We start from the raw sequence: 20,220 nt of genomic DNA on the forward strand, positions 1-20,220 counted from the left end.
GGGGAGGCTATGAGATAGTTAACAGCTCCTAGGCGCTCCTGGACCGTGAATGGTCCTTCCCACGACGCTTCCATTTTATGGGCCTGGAGCGCCTTTAAGACCATGACTTGGTCTCCTACTTTGAAGGACCGTTCTCTGGAATGTTTATCATACCAGGCCTTTTGCTCTTCCTGAGCATCCTTTAGGTTTTCTTTAGCAAGGGCTAAAGAGTGTCGGAGGGTGTTTTGTAGGTTGCTTACAAAGTCTAGAATGTTAGTTCCTGGAGAAGGCGTAAACCCCTCCCATTGCTGCTTCACCAACTGTAATGGCCCCTTAACCTCGCGGCCATACACAAGTTCAAATGGTGAAAACCCTAAACTGGGATGTGGTACAGCCCTGTAGGCAAAAAGCAACTGCTGCAACACTAGGTCCCAATCATTGGAGTGTTCATTTACGAATTTACGTATCATGGCCCCCAAAGTTCCATTAAACCTCTCCACCAGACCATTGGTTTGATGGTGATGAGGGGTGGCAACCAAGTGATTCACCCCATGAGCTTTCCACAGGTTTTTCATGTTCCCTGCCAGGAAATTAGTTCCCGAATCTGTAAGTATGTCGGAGGGCCACCCTACCCTGGCAAAAATGTCTGCTAATGCCTGGCACACACTTTTAGTCTTGGTGTTGCTTAAGGGTACAGCTTCCGGCCATCGGGTAGCAAAATCCATGAAAGTCAGTACGTACTGCTTTCCTCTGGGTGTCTTCTTTGGGAAAGGACCCAGAATATCCACAGCTACTCGCTGAAATGGGACCTCAATTATGGGTAGTGGCTGGAGAGGGGCTTTAACCTGGTCTTGGGGCTTTCCCACTCGTTGGCACACCTCACAAGACCGGACATAATTAGCAACGTCCTTGCCCATTCCCTCCCAGTGGAAGGACTTCCCCAACCGGTCTTTGGTTCTGTTCACCCCAGAATGGCCACTGGGATGATCATGGGCTAAGCTCAAGAGTTTTACCCGATACTTAGTGGGAACTACCAGCTGTCTTTGAGGATGCCAGTCTTCCTGGTGCCCACCAGAAAGAGTCTCCTTGTATAAAAGTCCTTTTTCTACAACAAACCGGGATCGGTTAGAAGAGCTGAGAGGCGGTGGGGTGCTCCGTGCCGCTGCCCAAGCTTTTTGAAGGCTGTCATCTGCTTCCTGCTCGGCCTGGAACTGTTCCCTTGATGCTGGAGACATCAGTTCCTCCTTGGACTGTGGACTGGGGCTTGGTCCCTCTGGAAGCGATGCAGGTGCTGGGGCTTTTTCCATTGACTGTGAACCACTGTCCGCTGGTGCACTATGTGGTATTTCAGGCTCTGGCTGAGCCTCTTGGGTAGGGTTATCTGCTGCTTCCGCCAGTTTAGGCTCGCTGGTGCCCTCTGGCATTGGAGTTGTAGACGGGGTTGCAAGCGCTGGACTCAGTGCTGGCAATGGTTCTGGTGCTGGTTGCGTTGCCAGTTCCGGTTCTGGGACTGGCTTTGGCTGGGTCTCTGGGATTGGATCCACTACGGCTGTTGCAGTCGTTGGCAGGGGATCCGGTTCCACCACCTGGTTTTGGGTCTCCGGTAACACAGACGGGGCCCTGGTGAACGGCTCAGGAACAGGGATGGGGGTGAAAGCTTGCTTAGCCTGGCTGCGGGTGACTATTCCCACCCTCTTGGCTAGCTTCACATGGTTGGCCAAGTCTTCCCCCAGCAGCATGGGAATGGGATAATTGTCATAGACTGCAAAAGTCCACATTCCTGACCAGCCCTTGTACTGGACATGCAACTGGGCTGTAGGCAAGGTTACAGACTGTGACACGAAGGGTTGAATTGTCACTGTAGCCTCAGGGTTGATGAGTTTGGGGTCCACTAGGGATTGGTGGATAGTTGACACTTGTGCCCCAGTGTCCCTCCAAGCGATAACCTTCTTTCCGCCCACTCTCAAGGTTTCCCTTCGCTCCGAGGGTATGAGAGAGGCATCTGGGTCTGGGGTTCTTTGGTGTGATTGGGGTGTAATGAACTGTAATCGGTTGGGGTTCTTGGGGCAGTGAGCCTTTATGTGCCCCAGTTCATTACATTTAAAACATCGCCCTGCTAAGGTATCACCGGGGCGATGTTGGTTGCTGGAGACTGGTGTGGTGGGGTGAGAAGGCGTCTGGGGTTTCCCTTGGGATGTGGGTGGGGTCTTGGGTTGTCCCCGGTGATAAGGTTTTGTTTCGGCTTGCCCCTTCTGATATTCGCTCCAACTGCTACTAGCTTTTTTCTTTTCTGTCACCTCCACCCATTTGGCTCCAATCTCCCCCGCCTCGGTTACAGTTTTGGGCTTCCCATCTAGGATGTACCTTTCTATTTCCTCAGGAACACCCTCTAAAAACTGCTCCATTTTTACTAGGGAAAGCAGATCTTCCAAAGATTTAACATTTGCTCCTGATACCCAGGCATCACAATTTTTGTCAATGTGATAGGCATGCCGGGTAAATGACACATCTGGTTTCCACCTTAGGGCTCGGAACCGCCGACGGGCATGCTCGGGTGTTAGCCCCATTCTGAGTCTGGCCTTGTTTTTAAAAAGTTCATAACTGTTCATGTGTTCCTTAGGCATTTCAGCCGCCACTTCTGCTAAGGGTCCACTGAGCTGCGGCCTCAGCTCTACCATGTACTGGGTTGGAGGGATGTCGTATCCAAGGCAGGCCCTTTCAAAATTTTCTAAGAAGGCCTCAGTATCATCGCCTGCCTTGTAGGTGGGGAATTTCCTGGGATGGGAAGTGGTACCTGGAGAGGAGTTGTTAGGATGGTCTGATGCACCCTGCCTAGTCCTTGCGGCTTCCAGTTCCATCTCTTTTTCTTTCAGCTCCATCTCTCTTTTATGGGCCTCCTGTTTGGCTTTTTCTTCTCTTTCTCTCAGCTCCATCTCTCTTTTATGGGCCTCCTCTTGGGCTTTCTCTTCTTTGTCTCTCAGCTCTATCTCCTTTTCTTTCAGCTCCATAGCTCTCTTGTGGGCCTCCTCTTTAGCTTTTTCTTCTTTGGTAGTCATTTTCCTGGTTTTCTTGTGCTGGGTCACACCCCTCTGCAGTTGACTGAAACTGGGATGTACTTAGCTCAGGCTCCTGCTGAGTGCTGCTGAGTTAACAGAGACTTTCTAACAAGCTACTCCCGAGGATGTAAAAAGAAAAAAAACACAATTCAGATTGTAAATTACCTTTACCAGATCAAAGTTTGCTCACTGATTGAACCGTTCTCTTAACAAAGGACCTTGTTAAAAAAAACTTAACACCTCTGCCTTCAGGCAAGGAGAGATAAGATATGCATCTACCTTCAGCTCTGCTCTCCAAGCAGCTAGAAGGAAAAAAAAAAATCTCTTACTGGCTTTTGGGTTTAAAACGATCCCACCGCTGTGCCACCATGTCAAGGCTGTATCCCTACTTTGAACTTTAGGGTACAAATGTAGGGGCCTGCATGAAAACTGCTAAGCTTATCTACCAGCTTAGCTCTGGTCCCGCTGCCACCATTCTCGATGGATTCCCTCCCTGGGAAGCCTTGAGAAACCTTTCACCAATTCCCTGGTGAATACAGATCCAAACTGCTTGGATCTTAAACAAGGAGAGATTGACCCTTCCCCCCTCCTTCCTTTCACCAACTCCTGGTGAATACAGATCCAAACCCCCTTTGGATCTTAAAACAAGGAGAAATCAATCAGGTTCTTAAAAAGAAGGCTTTTAATTAAAGAAAAAGGTAAAAATCATCTCTGCAAAATCAGTATGGAAAATAACTTTACAGGGTAATCAAACTTAAAGAGCTCAGAGGAATCCCCTCTGTCTTAGGTTCAAAGTATAGCAAACAAGATAAGCACTCTAGTAAAAGGTACATTTACAAGCTGAGAAAACAAAGTAAATCTAAGACGCCTTGCCTGGCTTTTACTTACAATTTTGAAATAAGAGAGACTTGTTTAGAAAGATGGGGAGAACCTGGATTGATGTCTGGTCCCTCTCAGTCCCAAGAGCGAACAACCCCTTAAACAAAGGACACACACAAAAACCTTTCCCCCCCCCAAGATTTGAAAGTATCTTGTCCCCTTATTGGTCCTCTGGGTCAGGTGTCAGCCAGGTTACCCGAGCTTCTTAACCCTTTACAGGTAAAAGGATTTTGGAGTCTCTGACCAGGAGGGATTTTAGTACTGTACACAGAGAGCTGTTACCCTTCCTTTTATAGTTATGACCGGAGCATTGCACAAATTCCTCTTATCTGCCTACTCCCCTTCCCTCCCAGCACTTCCCCCGCCATCAAACAGCTGTTTGGCAGCGCTTAGGACTTTCTGGGAGGGCGGGGGGAGAGTGGGGATGTGGGGTGCTCCAGAGAGGAAGTGGAGTGGGGGTGGGAAGAGGTGAGCCTGGAGTGGAGTGGAGCCTGGAGTGGAGTGGGGCCTGGAGCATCCCCCAGCAAAGTTGGTGCCTGTTCTTCTGGGGGAAGCTGCCGTTGCTGCTGTGCAAGGTGCTTCCTAGTGGCCTTGCCTAAGCCGGGGCACCGCCCAACCACAGTACAGTACTGTACAGTATATAATGCCTTTTGTCTGCCCCAATAAAATTTCCTTGGAACCTAACCCCCTGCATTTACATTAAATCTTATGGGAAAATTGGATTAGTTTAACATCGTTTCACTTTAAGTTACATTTTTCAGGAGCATAACTACAACATTAAGTGAGGAGTTACTGTACTCATGGTCCCTCTCCTGGCTATGTGAGGCAGTGCTGCCCCGATCCCCTTCAGTTCCTTCTCACCGCCCGTGGCTGAAGTCAGAGCTCTGTGTGGTTGTAGACTCCCAACCTCGCATTTAATCTTAGCCTAGTTTATTGTATATAGTTAGTTAGTTAGTGGTAGTTAATAGATAGTGTCACCTGGTGATGCGCTCACTGGGGTTTAAACACTGTCCTTTGTGTGGAGGGACAATTTCCAACAGCGACCTCACACACAGTGCCTGCTTTGTCTCGGCAAGCCCCACCTTAAAGAGCGTTGTTTGATTTGTAAATTGTTCAAGAACTGGACTCAGGTGGCACGGGACCTTTGCGTCAAGCAGCTCCTGCTTGAACAGGCCATGCAGCCTGATCCAGTACCAAGGCCTCCTTGGACTGAACATCACCCTCGGGCTCAGAGAGCACTGCTGCCTCTCCCAAGAGATGGAGGAGCTGTTCTCTGTCATCAGTGCTAAGGAAGAGGTCTCATAAGACCAATCGGGATTGCTCCAGGTCGTGGGGTGACTCCTCTGCCTCCCCCAGGAAAAGTGTGGACTGGCGCCGGCTCACAGGATGGTGGGGGTATCTCTGATCCTTCCCTGGTACCAAGTGGGAAGGGCAGAAACCTGATACCATTGACTCCGGTTCCAGCCTCTGGGCATCTGTTTAGTCTGGTACCAATGAGGGCGATGCCGGTACCGATTAGCCACTGTGTCGACGTATCAGGCCGCAGCAGACCTGCTCTGCCTTTCCATTTCGTCCTCACTGTTGGTCCAGGACTTTCCAAGGCTCCCTCCTTCAGCAGTCCCTCCAGTGGAGCATGCAGCTGAACCTTCATGCCCCTCAGGACCATACCTAGAGGATCTCCTCCCCATAATGGGCATGGAGCTTGTACCGGAATCAGTGCGGGGGACGTTGACACCGGGACCCTCTTCGGTCCTGCTGCACTCGATGCCGCAAGTGTTCTCATGGCACCTCTCACTGCCCTCAACATTGACGCATTTGAGTACTCCGATACAGCTGTTTGTGCTGGGACCAACACTGCCTGTGGCACCGGCATGCTGCATAACAACAGTACTGCCTTCATTGGAGGTGTTGATTCCCTCCTCGTTCTGGGCAACAGATGAATTGGACTGCCTATTGGCTTCCTTGGGCATCGCTCCGCCCATGTTGCTGAGATCCCAGGGCTCTGATTCAGAGTCGGAGTCATCATCCTCACACTCTGCATCACCCGATGAATTCCAGGGGCCACCAATGGACCAGTATGGCTTCCAGGATTGGCATGTGCCTCGTGGCCAGGATGGAGGTCCCTCACCTGGCTCCTACTGGCCTCCAATGCCCTATCCATATCAGTGGCCTTGGACTCAGTGGGACACTCCTCGTTCTTGGAGATCCTGCTCTTCGTCAAGTTCAAAGCCAAAGTCACCCGCCAGGTCGATGGTGGTGGCTTTGGATGAGCGACAGGCCCAGGCAGCAGTGGTCTTCCTCCCTGCGAAGCTTCCAGAGTCCTCCATCCCGGGTACATCTTCCTGGGAGCGAGAGCCGGTTTTGGCTCAGCTGAGACCTTTGTCCTCGTTGCCGGATGATGCTGTGCTGACAGGTTCATCCTCCCCTTCTATTCTGGAGGACTTTAAGGTGTACCAGGACCTTTTACTTCGTGTAGCCACATCCCTGGGCATCCAGGTGGAGTTTCTCCAAGAGAACACGCACAAACTGGTGGACATTTTAAGCCTGCCATCCCCAGGAGAGTGGCCCTCCTGATCAATGATGTGCTCCTTGAGCTGAGGAGAGCCCTGTGGAGTATACCGGCCTCAGTACGGCTGGTGGCTAAATGAATGGAAAAGCGCTACTTGGTTCCCATGCAGAGGTTTGAGGAGTTTTATTCCCACGCAGCCCCAAATTCCCTGGTTGTAATGGGTAAACGACAGGGCCCAGCAGGGTAGGTTCAAGTTTACCCCCAAGGACAGAGACTCCAAGCTGAGTATCTTCTGGGCAGGAAGATCTGTACCTCATTGTTCCTACAGATAAGGATCGCCAATCAACAGGTTTTGCTGGGCAAGTCTGATTTCGTCAATTGGTCAGCCATGGCTAAATTCAAGGACTAGTTGCCTGAGGCCTCGTGTGAGAAGTTCCGGGCATTCATTGTGGAAGGCTGTTTGGTGGCCAGAATGTCCCTGCAGTCTGCCCTTGATGGTGTAGACACCTTGGCCAGGGTCATGGCCTTGGCAGTAACTATGAGAGAAGACTTCCTGTCTGCAAAACCTGGGACCGCTCTGGACGTCCAGCAAGCCATCGAGGACTTACCCTTTGACTGCCACTTCTTGTTCTCAGACAAGACTGATGACACTTTGCACTCCTTCAAGGATTCCATGGCTGCTTTGAGGTCCTTGGGAGTGTACATGCCGTCTGCGCAAAGATGCCACTATAGGGTGCAACAGTATCATCCACAGCACTTCTTTCCCTCTGAAACAGCAGGACTACCCTAGAAAGAGGGATAGAGCCCACAAGAGGAAGCAGTTGGGCTCAGGCTTCAGACAGTCCACATGTCCTCCCTCAGTACAGGCTTTTGATTCCTTAGTCCAGAGCATTGGTCCAGTCACTACCCCACCCTTTCCATCCCCTTTTACAATGCTTGGGACTTGATTACCTCCAACAGCTGGGTCCTAGACAGTATCGGATCAGGCTATGCAATCCAGTTCACCTCCATGTCCCCTTCCCACATCCCTTCCCCGTCCTCTGCAGGGCCCTCTCTCACCTCCTCATCAAACAGGTCAGCTCTCTGTTGAAGACGGGAGTGGTGGAGGAGGTTCTGCCGGAACACCGGGGGCACAGTTTTTACTTCCAGTACTTCCTGATACTGAAATTCAAGGCAAGATTCTCAACCTCTGTGGCCTCAACAAATTCATCAAGTACATGAGATTCTGCATGGTCATTCTATCGGCTGTCCTCCCCGCACTGTCTCAGAACAACCGGTTCACTGCTCTGGACCTTCAGGGCACTTACTTTCATATGGCAATTCTACTGAACCACAAGAAATTTCTGCGTTTTGTGATAGGAAAATGTCACTTTCACTATATGGTTCTCCCATTCAGGCTCTCTTCTGGCCCCTGAGTCTTTACCAAATGCATGATGATGGTCATGCATATCTCAGGAGGAAGGGAGTTCCCATACCTTGATGACTGAGAGAGGAGGTTTTTGCCCACATTGACACCACATTGCGTTTGTTCAACCATCTGGGACTCATTTTAAACACTGCAAAGTCAACCTTGGCTCCCACTCAAAAAATCAAGTTCATCAGGGCCCTGTTAGATTCCACGAGGATGAGGGCGTTCTTGCCGACCAACCGAGGCAATTCAACGGCTCTGCCTCAGTGTGCAATCTCAGCCTTCCATGATAGTCCACGTATGTCTGAGCATGTTGGGCCATATGTCCGCTTGCATGCAAGTGGTCCAGTTCACCAGGCTGTGCCTTCACCCTCTTCAGATGTGGCTCAGGATGGTCTACTGCCCTGCCTTGCATTCTCTGGACAGGTTGCTTCACCTTCCTCCACCAGTCCTGGATTCCTTGCACTGGTGGAATTACCCTCACAACATGTGCCAAGGAGTCCCCTTTGTGAGGCCGTCCCCGACCAAGTCTGTTACTGACACTTCCCTTCTGGGTTGGGGGACATATCTGGACTCATTGAGGGTGCTGGGCCTGCGGTTGGAACAGGAAGCCTCACTCCATATCAATGTGTTGGAACTTTGGGCCATCCACAATGCATGTTGTACCTTCTGAGACCACATCAGACACACAGTGGTTCACATACTCCCCAGCAATACCACTGCAATGTACTATGTGAACAAGCATGGGGGGGCACATTCCAAGTTACTCTGCCTGGAGGCGATCAACCTGTGGCAATTTTGCATTTTAGGAGACATCACTCCAGTAGCAACCCATTTGCCTGGGGAGCATAATCGTCTTAATGGACCATCTCAGCAGGGTTTTCTCCCTGAGCCATGAGTGATCTCTGAAGGAGAGCGTTCTCTGGGTTGTCTTTGCAACATGGGGTATCCCCAGGATCAACCATTTTTTGACGAGGAAAAACAGGAAGTGTTGGCTATTCTGCTCTCGACGTGGCCTCCACCCAGGCTCCCTCCGACATCTTCCACTGCAGCTGGTGATTGACTCTTCTGTATGCTTTCCACCTATTCCAGTCATTCCTCAGGTCATCCTCAAGCTCAAAGCAGTGTGGGCCAAGCTCATCCTCGTTGCTCCAGCATGGCTGACACAGTGCTGGTTCTCAGATCTCCTCGCTCTGTCAATTCAACCTCCTATATCACTTCCTCTCCATCCCGACCTGCTTGCTCAGAACCACAGCTGCACCCTCCATCCTGCGATCAGCTCCCTGCATGTCATGGCTAAATGAATAGGAAGAACAGTGCTTGGATGCTGTCCAAGTCCTACTCAACAGAAGGAAATCCTCCAATAGGACGACCTACTTAGCAAAATGGAAATGGTTCTTGTTGGGGTTCTTGGCCCATGGGATCCAACCAGCAGAGGCTTCCATCCAGGACATCTTGGAGTACCTGTTACATTTTCAGAAATCGGGCCTGCGCTCAGTTCACTGAGAGTGCATTTGGCAGCAATATCAGCATTCCGTCCCCTGATTCAAGGGAAGTCAGTTTTTTCCAATGCCATGGTGATACTCCATTCTCCAAGGATAAGGTAACGCTGTGACCACAGCCAAAGTTTTTATCCAAGGTGGTCTCTCTTTCATCTGAATCAGGTGGTGTTTTCCCTAAGCCGCACTTTTCCCTGGAAGAACGGCGCCTTCATACTCTGGAGGTCAGGCAATGTCTAGACTTTTATCTAGACAGGACTAAAAGGTTTTGTGTTTTGCCTCGTCTGTTTGTGTCATATGCGGACTGCAAGTAGGGGCAAGCAGTCTCTGCAAAGACCATCTCTAGATGGATAAAATCTTGTATTAGGGCTGCATGTGAGAGAACTTCAGCTGCACCTCCTCAGCGGATATGGGCTCATCCAGGAGAGTGCAAGCGACACTGATAGTGTTCCTCAGTGACATTTCCATACTGGACATTTGCTGGGCCGCCATGTGGTCATCCATACATGCATTTATGGACCACTGTGCTATTACCGCATCTTCCAGAGCAGGCACAAGCCTCAGAAGGGCAATCCTGTGATCTTTATTTCAGTAGACTCGGAGCCCTGCCTCCGGATTGGGGTGCTGCTCATGAGTCACTTAAGCAGAATACATGTCTGCATCTACTCGAAGAAGAAATGGTTACTTACTGTAATTGTGGTGCTTCAAGGTGTGATGCAGACGTGTGTTCCATGACCCACCCTCCATCCCCTCTGCATCGGAGTCTCCTCTCATGGGATTTTGGTGCGAAGGAATTGAGGGAGGTCAGGGCAGTGCTGCCTCATATAGCCGGGGCCCCAGGAGCCACAGCCACGAGCACCACCCCTCTACGGGTACTGCTAGGCAAGAGGCTCTGGCTTTGGTGTGCTGGGTGTCAGTGGAATACACATCTGCATCACATCTTGAAGAACCAGTTACAATCAGTAACCTTTTCTTACTGGGAGTTGGCAGAGAGGAACTAACCAGCTTGAGTCCGGCGCTTGTGACTTGCTGGACATCTTACCTGAACAATCTCCATATGGCAGGAAATTCTGCTGAGCCCCACAGAAATTCTCTTGTTTTTCAGATGTCAGTAATTACATGCGCCTTGCATTTTCAGTGACTCATTTTTTCTAACTTGACAGGTAACCACTAAGAACATTGGAATTTTATATTTTGAGGGTTGAGCCACTAGAACCACTTAGTATATTTCAGTCTGTAAAAGCCTAGTGCTAGGGAGCTCTTTGAATGCAAGGACTATGTGCCCATGTTTCTCCCAGGTCTGTGTCTAGTGAATCATGCGCAACGTTCTATCCTCCCCTTACAAATGCCTTTTCCTTCCCGGTCCTGGTAGCTGAGCACCCGTTCTAACCCAAGATGCTTGTTGTGCTCCATCCTAACTTTTAGCCTTTAGCACTGGTTAGCTGGGGAATTACTGCACGTGGGAATTTTGACCATGTCCTTTTCCTCATGCTGCACAGTGGTTAGTGGGAGGAAGTGCCTCCTTGGTATCCTCCCCAGAGAATCAGCCAGACTCTGAGAGAGGGAGCAGGTGAGTGCAGTCATGCCAGGTGATCAGTTGCAGCAGTTCCCCCTGCCCTACCATTTTCTCTTCTTATTGAAAACGAGCAGGATGCCTCCCATCTTTTCCCCACCTTATGAACAAATGCTGTTACATGGTGCTCCCTGATTTTTGTCCCCAAACTGCTGTTGAAGCCATTTGGCTACAGTTAGAGCCTCAGGTGGGAGGGGAAACATTAAACAAGATAGGCAGACAACTGACAATTGTGTCTTTCATCTCCTGACTTCCTCGTTACTAACCTCAACCCCCTTCCATTTCTTGTTGGCTGAAGCAGTGCTCCTCCCCCCTGCAGGACAACATTCCCATAGCCCAGCGCCGCCGCTTTACCCGTGTAGAGATGGCCCGTGTCCTGATGGAGCGCAACCAGTACAAAGAGAGGCTAATGGAGCTACAGGAAGCTGTCAGGTGGACAGAGATGATCAGGTGAGGCTGGGAATTCCTGTACAATAGGAGGGGGGGCACAATCTGGTCACACGTTTGGCCTGTAGGTTGGACCTTACAATTTGTGGGGCCCAAATAAAGAAATTAGGTTGTGAGTTGCTGAAAGTTCTCAGAACATAGCGGGGTCTCTGATGCTTAAAACCTGCTCTTCTGGTTCCTGTAGCTGGGGCTGGGGTTGAGAATGAGGGTGTGAGTTGTCAAAGTTACATGGAGGCCCTGAGTGGTTGTGTTTAGGGTTGGTCCTGCTGGCTAAGGTGAATTTTGCAGAGTTCCCTGTATGTGCCTTATAACATGGGAAAGTAACATGTAACATGAAAGTAACATGGGAAAGTATAACATGAGGAGTAAAGATGGCCCCTGATTAATGAATCTCTGTGGCTGCAGCTAAAAATGAAAACAATGTCTGAGCCCCCAATTACCGAGGGCTGACTGTGGCCCTGGTAGTGATTTGAGCTGATACCACTGATACCACTTTAAATTGACAGCATTTGTTTCCACATCATACACACATAGAGACACAATCTACTCCAGTCTCTTTCATTACTGGAGATGGCTGTACCTCAGCTCCTTTTGTTCATGTCATCATTTGAATCATGTTGCCAGAATAAATTCTTGAATGGAGGACTCCAAGGCCTGGTCTACACTACGAGTTTAGGTCGAATTTAGCAGCATTAAATCGAATTAAGCCTGGACACGTCCACACGACGAAGCCCTTTTTTTTACTTAAAGGACCCTTTAAACCGGTTTCTTTACTCCACCTCCGACGAGGGGATTAGCGCTAAAATCGGCCTTTGCGGGTCGGATTTGGGGTAGTGTGGACGGAATTCGACGTTATTGGCCTCCGGGAGCTATCCCACAGTGCTTCATTGTGACCGCTCTGGACAGCACTCTCAACTCAGATGCACTGACCAGGTAGACAGGAAAAGCCCCGCGAACTTTTGAATTTCATTTCCTGTTTGCCCAGCGTGGAGAGCACAGGTGACCACGCAGAGCTCATCAGCACAGGTAACCATGATGGAGTCCCAGGATCGCAAAAGAGCTCCAGCATGGACCGAATGGGAGGTACGGGATCTGCTCGCCATATGGGGAGATGAATCAGTGCTAGCTGAACTCCGTAGCAGTAAACGAAATGGCAAAATATTAGAAAAAGTTTCGAAGGCCATGAAGGACAGAGGCCATAACAGGGACACACAGCAGTGCCGCGTGAAAATTAAGGAGCTAAGGCAAGCCTACCACAAAGCCAGAGAGGCAAACGGAAGGTCCAGGGCAGAGCTGCAAACATGCCGCTTCTACGCGGAGCTGCATGCCATGCTAGGGGGTGCAGCCACCACTACCCCAACCGTGTGCTTTGACTCCATCAATGGAGAATCACGCAACAGAGAAGCGGGTTCGGGGTACGAGGAAGATGATGATGAAGACAATGAAGATAGCTCACAGCAAGGAAGCGGAGAAACCGGTTTCCCCAACAGCCAGGATATGTTTATCACCCTGGACCTGGAACCAGTAACCCCCAAACTCACCCAAGGCATGCTCCCAGACCCTGAGGGCACACAAGGGACCTCTGGTGAGTGTACCTTTGTAAATATTACACATGGTTTAAAAGCAAGCGTGTTTAATGATTAATGATTAATTTGCCCTGGCAATCGCGGCCAGTATAGCTACTGGAAAAGTCTGTTAACGTGTATGGGGATGGAGCGGAAATCCTCCAGGGACATCTCCAGAAAGCTCTCCTTCATGTACTCCCAAAGCCTTTGCAAAAGGTTTCTGGGGAGGGCTGCCTTATCCCGTCCGCCATGGTAGGACACTTTACCACGCCAGGCCAGTAGCACGTAGTCTGGAATCATTGCATAACAAAGCATGGCAGCGTATGGTCCCGGTGTTTGCTGGCATGCAGACAACATCCATTCCTTATCTCCCTTTGTTATCCTCAGGAGAGTGATATCATTCACGGTCACCTGGTTGAAATGGGGTGATTTTATTAAGGGGACATTCAGAGGTGCCCGTTCCTGCTCGGCTGAACAGAAATGTTCCCTGCTGTTAGCCACGCGGTGGGGGGAGGGGTGAAGTGATCATCCCAGAGAATTGGGTGTGGGGAGGGGTAGTTGGGTTTGTGCTGCATGTTAACCCTGAAACCACAGCCCCTCCTTTTACATTGCAAACCCATTTTAAATGGCCAACCCAACGGGTGCTTGGTATGGGAAATGAGGGCACTACTGTTTGAAACCATTCCCACATGTTAAGAAGGTTAAAAAAGCCAAAAGACTGTGGCTTACCATGGCTGCCTGCAAGCTGAAATCTGTTGCCTGGCACTGCGTGAGTGATCTCTCACACCAAACCGGCAGGCCCTCAATATATGAGGAAAAATGCGACCTTGTAACGAAAGCACATGTGCTGTGTAATGTGAACAGCAAAATTTAACGTGAAAGAGTGTACCCATTGTTCTCTAAAATGTGTCTTTTTTAACCACCTCTCCCTTCTCTTCCACCAGCTGCAAATGTTTCTCCTTCACAGAGGCTAGTGAAGATTAGAAGAAGAAAACAGCGGACTCGGGATGATATGTTCTTGGAGCTCCAGATGTCCTCCCACGCTGACAGAGCACAGCAGAATGCGTGGAGGCAGTCAATGTCAGAGTGCAAAAAAGCACAATATGAACGAGAGGAGAGGTGGTGGGCTGAAGAGAGCAAGTGGCGGGCTGAAGAGGATAGGTGGCGTCAGCTTGCTGACAGAAGGCAAGAGTCGATGCTCCGGCTGCTGGAGCATCGAACTGATATGCTCCAGCATATGGTTGAGCTGCAGGAAAGGCAGCAGGAGCAGAGACCGCCGCTACAGCCCCTGTGTAACCAACAGCCCTCCTCCCCAAGTTCCATAGCCTCCTCACCCAGATGCCCAAGAACGCGGTGGGGGGGCCTCCGGCCACCCAGTCACTCCACCCCAGATGATTGCCCGAGCATCAGAAGGCTGGCCTTCAATAAGTTTTAAAGTTTTAAACTGCAGTGTGTCCTTTTCCTTCCCTCCTCCCTCACCCCTCCCGGGCTACCTTGGCAGTTATCCCCCTATTTGTGTGATGAATTAATAAAGAATGCATGAATGTGAAGTAACAATGACTTTATTGCCTCTGCAAGCGGTGCTCGAAGGGGGGAGGGGAGGGTGGTTAGTTTACAGGGAAGTAGAGTGAACCGGGGGGGTGGGGGGGCGGAGGGTTCATCAAGGAGAAACGAACAGAAGTTTCACACCGTAGCCTGGCCAGTCACAAAACTCGTTTTCAAAGCTTCTCTGATGCGCACCACGCCCTGCTGTACTCTTCTAACCGCCCTGGTGTCTGGCTGCGCGTATAATCAGCGGCCAGGCGATTTGCCTCAACCTCCCACCCCGCCATAAATGTCTCCCCCTTACTCTCTCAGGGTATGTCTACACTACGAGAGTAGTTTGATTTTAGTTAAATCGAATATGTGGAATCGATATTACAAAGTCGAACGTGTGTGTCCACACTAAGGACAGTAATTCGACTTTGTGAGACTTTGTGAGTCCACACTAACGGGGCAAGCGTCGACATTGGAAGCGGTGCACTGTGGGCAGCTATCCCACAGTTCCCGCAGTCCCCGCTGCCCATTGGAATTCTGGGTCGAGCCCCAAATGCCTTCTGGGTAAAAAAATGTGTCGAGAGTGCTTTTGGGTGCCTGTCGTCATCCGTCCGTCACTCCCGCCCTCCCTCCCTCCCTCCCTGAAAGCACCGGCGGGAAATCAGTTCGCGCACTTTTCTGATCAGTGACAGCGCGGACGCCACAGCAGTGCGAGCATGGATCCCGCTACGACCATCGCTGCAGTTGTGGCAGTTCTCAACGCCTCGCAGCTTCTCATCCACCTTTACCAGAGGCAGCTGCAGAGAAATCAGGAGAGGAGGCTACGGCACCACCGTGAGGGCATGAAGTCGGAGAGTAGCTCAGAGCTCTCAGAAACCACGAGACCCTGCGCCCAGGACATCTCGGTGTCACTGGGTCTTGTGGATACTGTGGAATGGCGATTCTGGGCCCTGGAAACAAGCACGGACTGGTGGGACCGCATAGTGCTGCAGGTCTGGGATGAATCCCAGTGGCTGCGAAACTTTCGCATGCGGAAGGGGACTTTCCTCGAACTGTGTGAGTTGCTGTCCCCTGCCCTGAAGCGAAAGGACACCCGGATGCGAGCAGCCCTGACTGTCCAGAAGCGAGTGGCCATAGCCCTCTGGAAGCTTGCAACGCCAGACAGCTACCGGTCAGTCGCGAACCACTTTGGTGTGGGCAAGTCTACCGTGGGGGTTGCTGTCATGCAAGTAGCCAAGGCAATCGTCAAGGTACTGCTATCAAAGGTAGTGACCCTGGGAAACGTGGAGCTCATCATAGATGACTTTGCCGAGATGGGATTCCCAAACTGCGGTGGGGCTATAGATGGGACTCACATCCCTATCCTGGGACCGGACCACCAGGCCAGCCAGTACATTAACAGAAAGGGCTACTTTTCTATGGTGCTGCAAGCACTGGTGGACCACAGGGGACGTTTTACAAACATCAACGTCGGATGGCCGGGCAAGGTTCATGACGCTCGTGTTTTCAGGAACTCAGGTCTGTTTAGACGGCTGCAGGAAGGTCTTTACTTCCCGGAGCACAAAATAAGTCTTGGGGATGTGGAGATGCCTACAGTGATCCTCGGGGACCCTGCATACCCGCTAATGCCCTGGCTCATGAAGCCCTATACTGGCGCCCTGGACTCAGAAAAAGAACTTTTCAACTACCGTTTGAGCAAGTGCAGAATGGTGGTGGAGTGTGCCTTTGGCCGTCTCAAGGGGAGATGGAGAAGCTTACTCACTCGCTGTGATCTCAGCGAAACCAATATCCCCATTGTGATAGCTGCTTGCTGTGTGCTCCACAATCTGTGTGAGAGCAAGGGGGAGACCTTTATGGCGGGGTGGGAGGTTGAGGCAAGTAGCCTGGGTGCTGATTACGCCCAGCCAGACAGCCGGGCGATTAGAAGATCCCAGCAGGACGCGCTGTGCATCAGGGAGGCTTTGAAAGCTAGGTTCCTGACTGAGCAGGGTCTCCAGTGACTGTTTAGTTTGTGGACACAGATGCTGAACCTGCCCCCGTTTCTTTACCCAGTTACTGTTGACTATCCTTCCAAGTTACATACCCCCTTCACCACCTTCCCAACAAATAAAATCTGTTCCGTTTTGTTAATGAACAACGTTCTCTTTCTTACTGTTTTCGCGGGAATGTTTTAAACCGGGGACGCAGACTGTGGCGGGGGGCGGGTTTAGTGTTCTGATGCAAATGATGCTTCTAAACTCCGGGAATGACAGGCTCCGCAGTGGTGGATTGGTTGTTTCAACGGAGCCTGCCAGCAGTCCTGGGCGGGACTGCGTGTATGTGTCGGCCAAGTGACTTTCTGGCAGGGGGCGGAGGGTTACAGACCCCCTGCTGCGTGGCTCTGTGATCCAGGATAAGGACCGCGGCATAAGTTCTCTAACTGCCCTCCCCCGCCACAAAGTCACAGATCAACCCCCCCGCCCCCCAGAACATGAAAACCACCTCCCAGACTCACCAGGGTAACTGGTGACTGCACTGTGTATGTGTCCTGATGCTGGACCTGCCCCCGCCTCTGTAGCCTCCTTAAGGTGACTGTCCTGTCCAATTACCAAACCCCTTCCCCCCCTTCAGACACAATCTCCTCTAAAAGAAAATCTTGGAAACAGTACTTAACAGAAACAAATATTTTATTATGAACCGCACATGAAAAGGGGGGGGAGAAAACTTGGACGGGGGCTTGTGTGAGATGGGTAGGAAAGGACTTTTCAAACTTTGTGGAACGAGAGCCTTCTAGTGCAACAGCAGTCTGCAGGGGTTGACTGAAAGTTTTAACGGCCCTTGCCGCCCCTCCTTCTTTGGACTTTTGGTGAGGGGGGTGTGGGACTTTGTGGTGGGGGAGGGCGGTTAGAGATAGACTGCAGCGGGGCTCTGTCCTCCTGCCTCCGGTCTTGCAGAACATCCACAAGGCGCCGGAGCGTGTCCGTTTGCTCCCTCATTAGTCCAAGCAGGGTTTGAGTAGCCTGCTGGTCTTTCTGGCGCCACCTCTCCTCCCGTTCCATGACTGCTCGGTGCATTTCTGACAAGTTCTCCCTCCACTGTGTCGTCTGGGCTGCCTGCGCTCGTGAGCAGTCCATAAGTTCATAGAACATGTCCTCACGCGTCTTTTTCTTCCTCCTCCTAATCTGCGCTAGCCTCTGGGAGTGTGATGCCAGGCTGGGTTGGGAGACAGTCGCAGATGTGTCTGTGGGAATGGGAAAAAGGGAGTGAATTCCTGAGACAGATAAATGAAGTTGCTAACAAAGAACATAGTCTTTCTCTGTGAACAACACCATGCACTGCACCTTTCACATGCTCACTCAGGACAAGGTTGAATTTTCGGCCCTCGCATTCAGTGCCTGGGGTCTTGCAGTTGCGATCTGAGAAGCGTGGCAGGACACCTCAACTTTTGTAGCAGGAAAACATGGTAAGCCGTAGACTTGTGGCAGCTTAAAACTTTAATAGTAGCACTGGGCTCCTTTCGCACTGAAAGCAATGCCACTCTCTGCTGGCAGCAATCAGGGAAGCATGAGCTCTGCCCCTGTCCCACCACCTCGCGGCTGTCCCAGGGAAAGATCCCTGTATGCTGCCCCTCTGCCGCCTCCACCGCGTGGCTGTAAAGCAGTCCCAATACTAACATTCCCCTCCCTAATTCAAAGCAGGGCGTCATGTGCGACATCACGCTGATGAGGATCTCGGAGAGCGACAGGGGACGGATACTTCGGGAGAGCATGCAGAAGCCAGGGCCGTATGCCGCCATGCTCTGCCGTGCTATGATCCCGGACTACTTGATAGAGTCATGGCGTGGGAACGTGTCCTACCACGGTGGACCTAACAAGATCGCCCTGCCAAGGAACCTGATGCGCAGGCTTGAGCAGTACCTCCAGGAGAGCTATACTGAGCTCTCCCAGGAGGACTTTGTGTCAATTCCCGGACATATAGACCGTATTTTGGTGTAACTGCACTGGAAGGGACTACAGAGTGGAGCGTCCTGTGGTTGCCTAATCATGAAAATCCGGACATTATTTGATTTTTTTTACATAGTTGGGACTAAATAGTTGCCTAAGGCAAAGAAATCATGAACACCCAATTGCTGATATTATTAATATTCCTGTTGTCTTATAAATAAAAGTTTCTATGTTTAAATGAGTGAATGAAAACCCCATTGTTAACAATATAAATATTCCAGTTATGTTAAAAATAAATGTTTAGATGCTTAAAGCACTCACTGCTTGATCCTTCCCCTGATTCGGTGTCCGGGGTAACGGATGGGGACGGTTGGTAGGGGATCTCGGTAAGGGTGATGAAGAGCTCCTGGCTGTCGGGGAAATCAGCGGTGCAAGCGCTGTCGACTGCCTCGTCCTCCTCATCTCCTTCCTCATCTTCCCCGTCCGCTAACATTTCCAACGAGGAACCGGCCGTGGACGGTCAGTGGTGGGGTAGTGGTGGCGGCCGCACCTAGGATGGAATGCAGTGCCTCGTAGAAACGGGATGTGTGGGGCTGGGATCCGGAGCGTCCGTTTGCCTCTTTGGTTTTTTGGTAGCCTTGTCTCAGCTCCTTGATTTTCACGCGGCACTGCGTTGCATCCCGGCTGTATCCTCTCTCTGCCATGGCTTTAGAGATCTTCTCGTAGATCTTTGCATTCCTTCTTTTGGAGCGCAGCTCTGAAAGCACGGACTCATCGCCCCACACAGCGATGAGATCCAAGACTTCCCGATCAGTCCATGCTGGGGCCCTCTTTCTATTAGATTGCACGGCCATCTCTGCTGGAGAGCTCTGCATCGTTGCCAGTGCTGCTGAGCTCGCCACGCTGTCCAAACAGAAAATGAGATTCAAACTGCCCAGACAGGAAAAGGAATTCAAATTTTCCCGGGGCTTTTCCTGTGTGGCTGGTCAGAGCATCCGAGCTCGAACTGCTGTCCAGAGCGTCAACAGAGTGGTGCACTGTGGGATAGCTCCCGGAGCTATTACCGTCGATTTCCATCCACACCTAGCCTAATTCGATATTGCCATTTCGAATTTAGCGCTACTCCTCTCGTTTTCGAGGAGTACATAAGTCTAATTTAAGAGAGCTCTATGTCGAACTAAATAGCTTCGTGGTGTGGACGGGTGCAGGGTTAATTCGATGTAACGGCGCTAAATTCGACATAAACTCCTAGTGTAGACCAGGCCTCAGATATTGTGGAGCGCACAGCAAGCAGCAATAACAATTGGAATATTGGCTTCGCTGAGGTCTATCCGAGTCAGTAAACTGCACCAGCGTGCTTTTAAACGTCCAAATGCACATTCCACCACCATTCGGCACTTGCTCAGCCTATAGTTGAACAGGTCCTGACTACTGTCCAGGCTGCCTGTGTACAGCTTCATGAGCCATGGCATTAAGGGGTAGGCTGGGTCCCCAAGGATAACGATAGGCATTTCAACATCCCCAACGGTTATTTTCTGATCCGGGAAGAAAGTCCCTTCCTCCAGCTTTTGAAACAGACCAGAGTTCCTGAAGACGCGAGCATCATGTACCTTTCCCGGCCATCCCACGTTGATGTTGGTGAAATGGCCCTTGTGATCCACCAGGGCTTGCAGCAGCATTGAAAAGTACCCCTTGCTGTTTATGTACTCGGTGGCTTGGTGCTCCGGTGACAAAATAGGGATATGGGTTCCGTCTATCGCCCCACCACAGTTTGGGAATCCCATTGCAGCAAAGCCATCCACTATGACCTGCACGTTTCCCAGAGTCACTACCCTTGATATCAGCA

General features: G+C 50.9%; 1 protein-coding gene across 3 annotated transcripts in view; it reads left to right on the forward strand.

Annotated features, from left to right (window-relative positions):
• The window catches only part of MAPK8IP3 (mitogen-activated protein kinase 8 interacting protein 3), a 192,471-nt gene that overhangs the window by 136,396 nt on the left and 35,855 nt on the right, over nucleotides 1-20,220 (forward strand). For all 3 annotated transcript variants that reach the window (XM_065411505.1, XM_065411507.1, XM_065411506.1), the window contains one exon: nucleotides 11,223-11,353. In XM_065411505.1, the coding sequence (XP_065267577.1) occupies nucleotides 11,223-11,353 (131 nt within the window). The remainder of the gene's footprint in view (nucleotides 1-11,222; nucleotides 11,354-20,220) is intronic.

This window comes from Emys orbicularis, chromosome 10 (assembly GCF_028017835.1).
Source record: "Emys orbicularis isolate rEmyOrb1 chromosome 10, rEmyOrb1.hap1, whole genome shotgun sequence".
Classification (NCBI taxonomy): Eukaryota; Metazoa; Chordata; order Testudines; family Emydidae; genus Emys; species Emys orbicularis.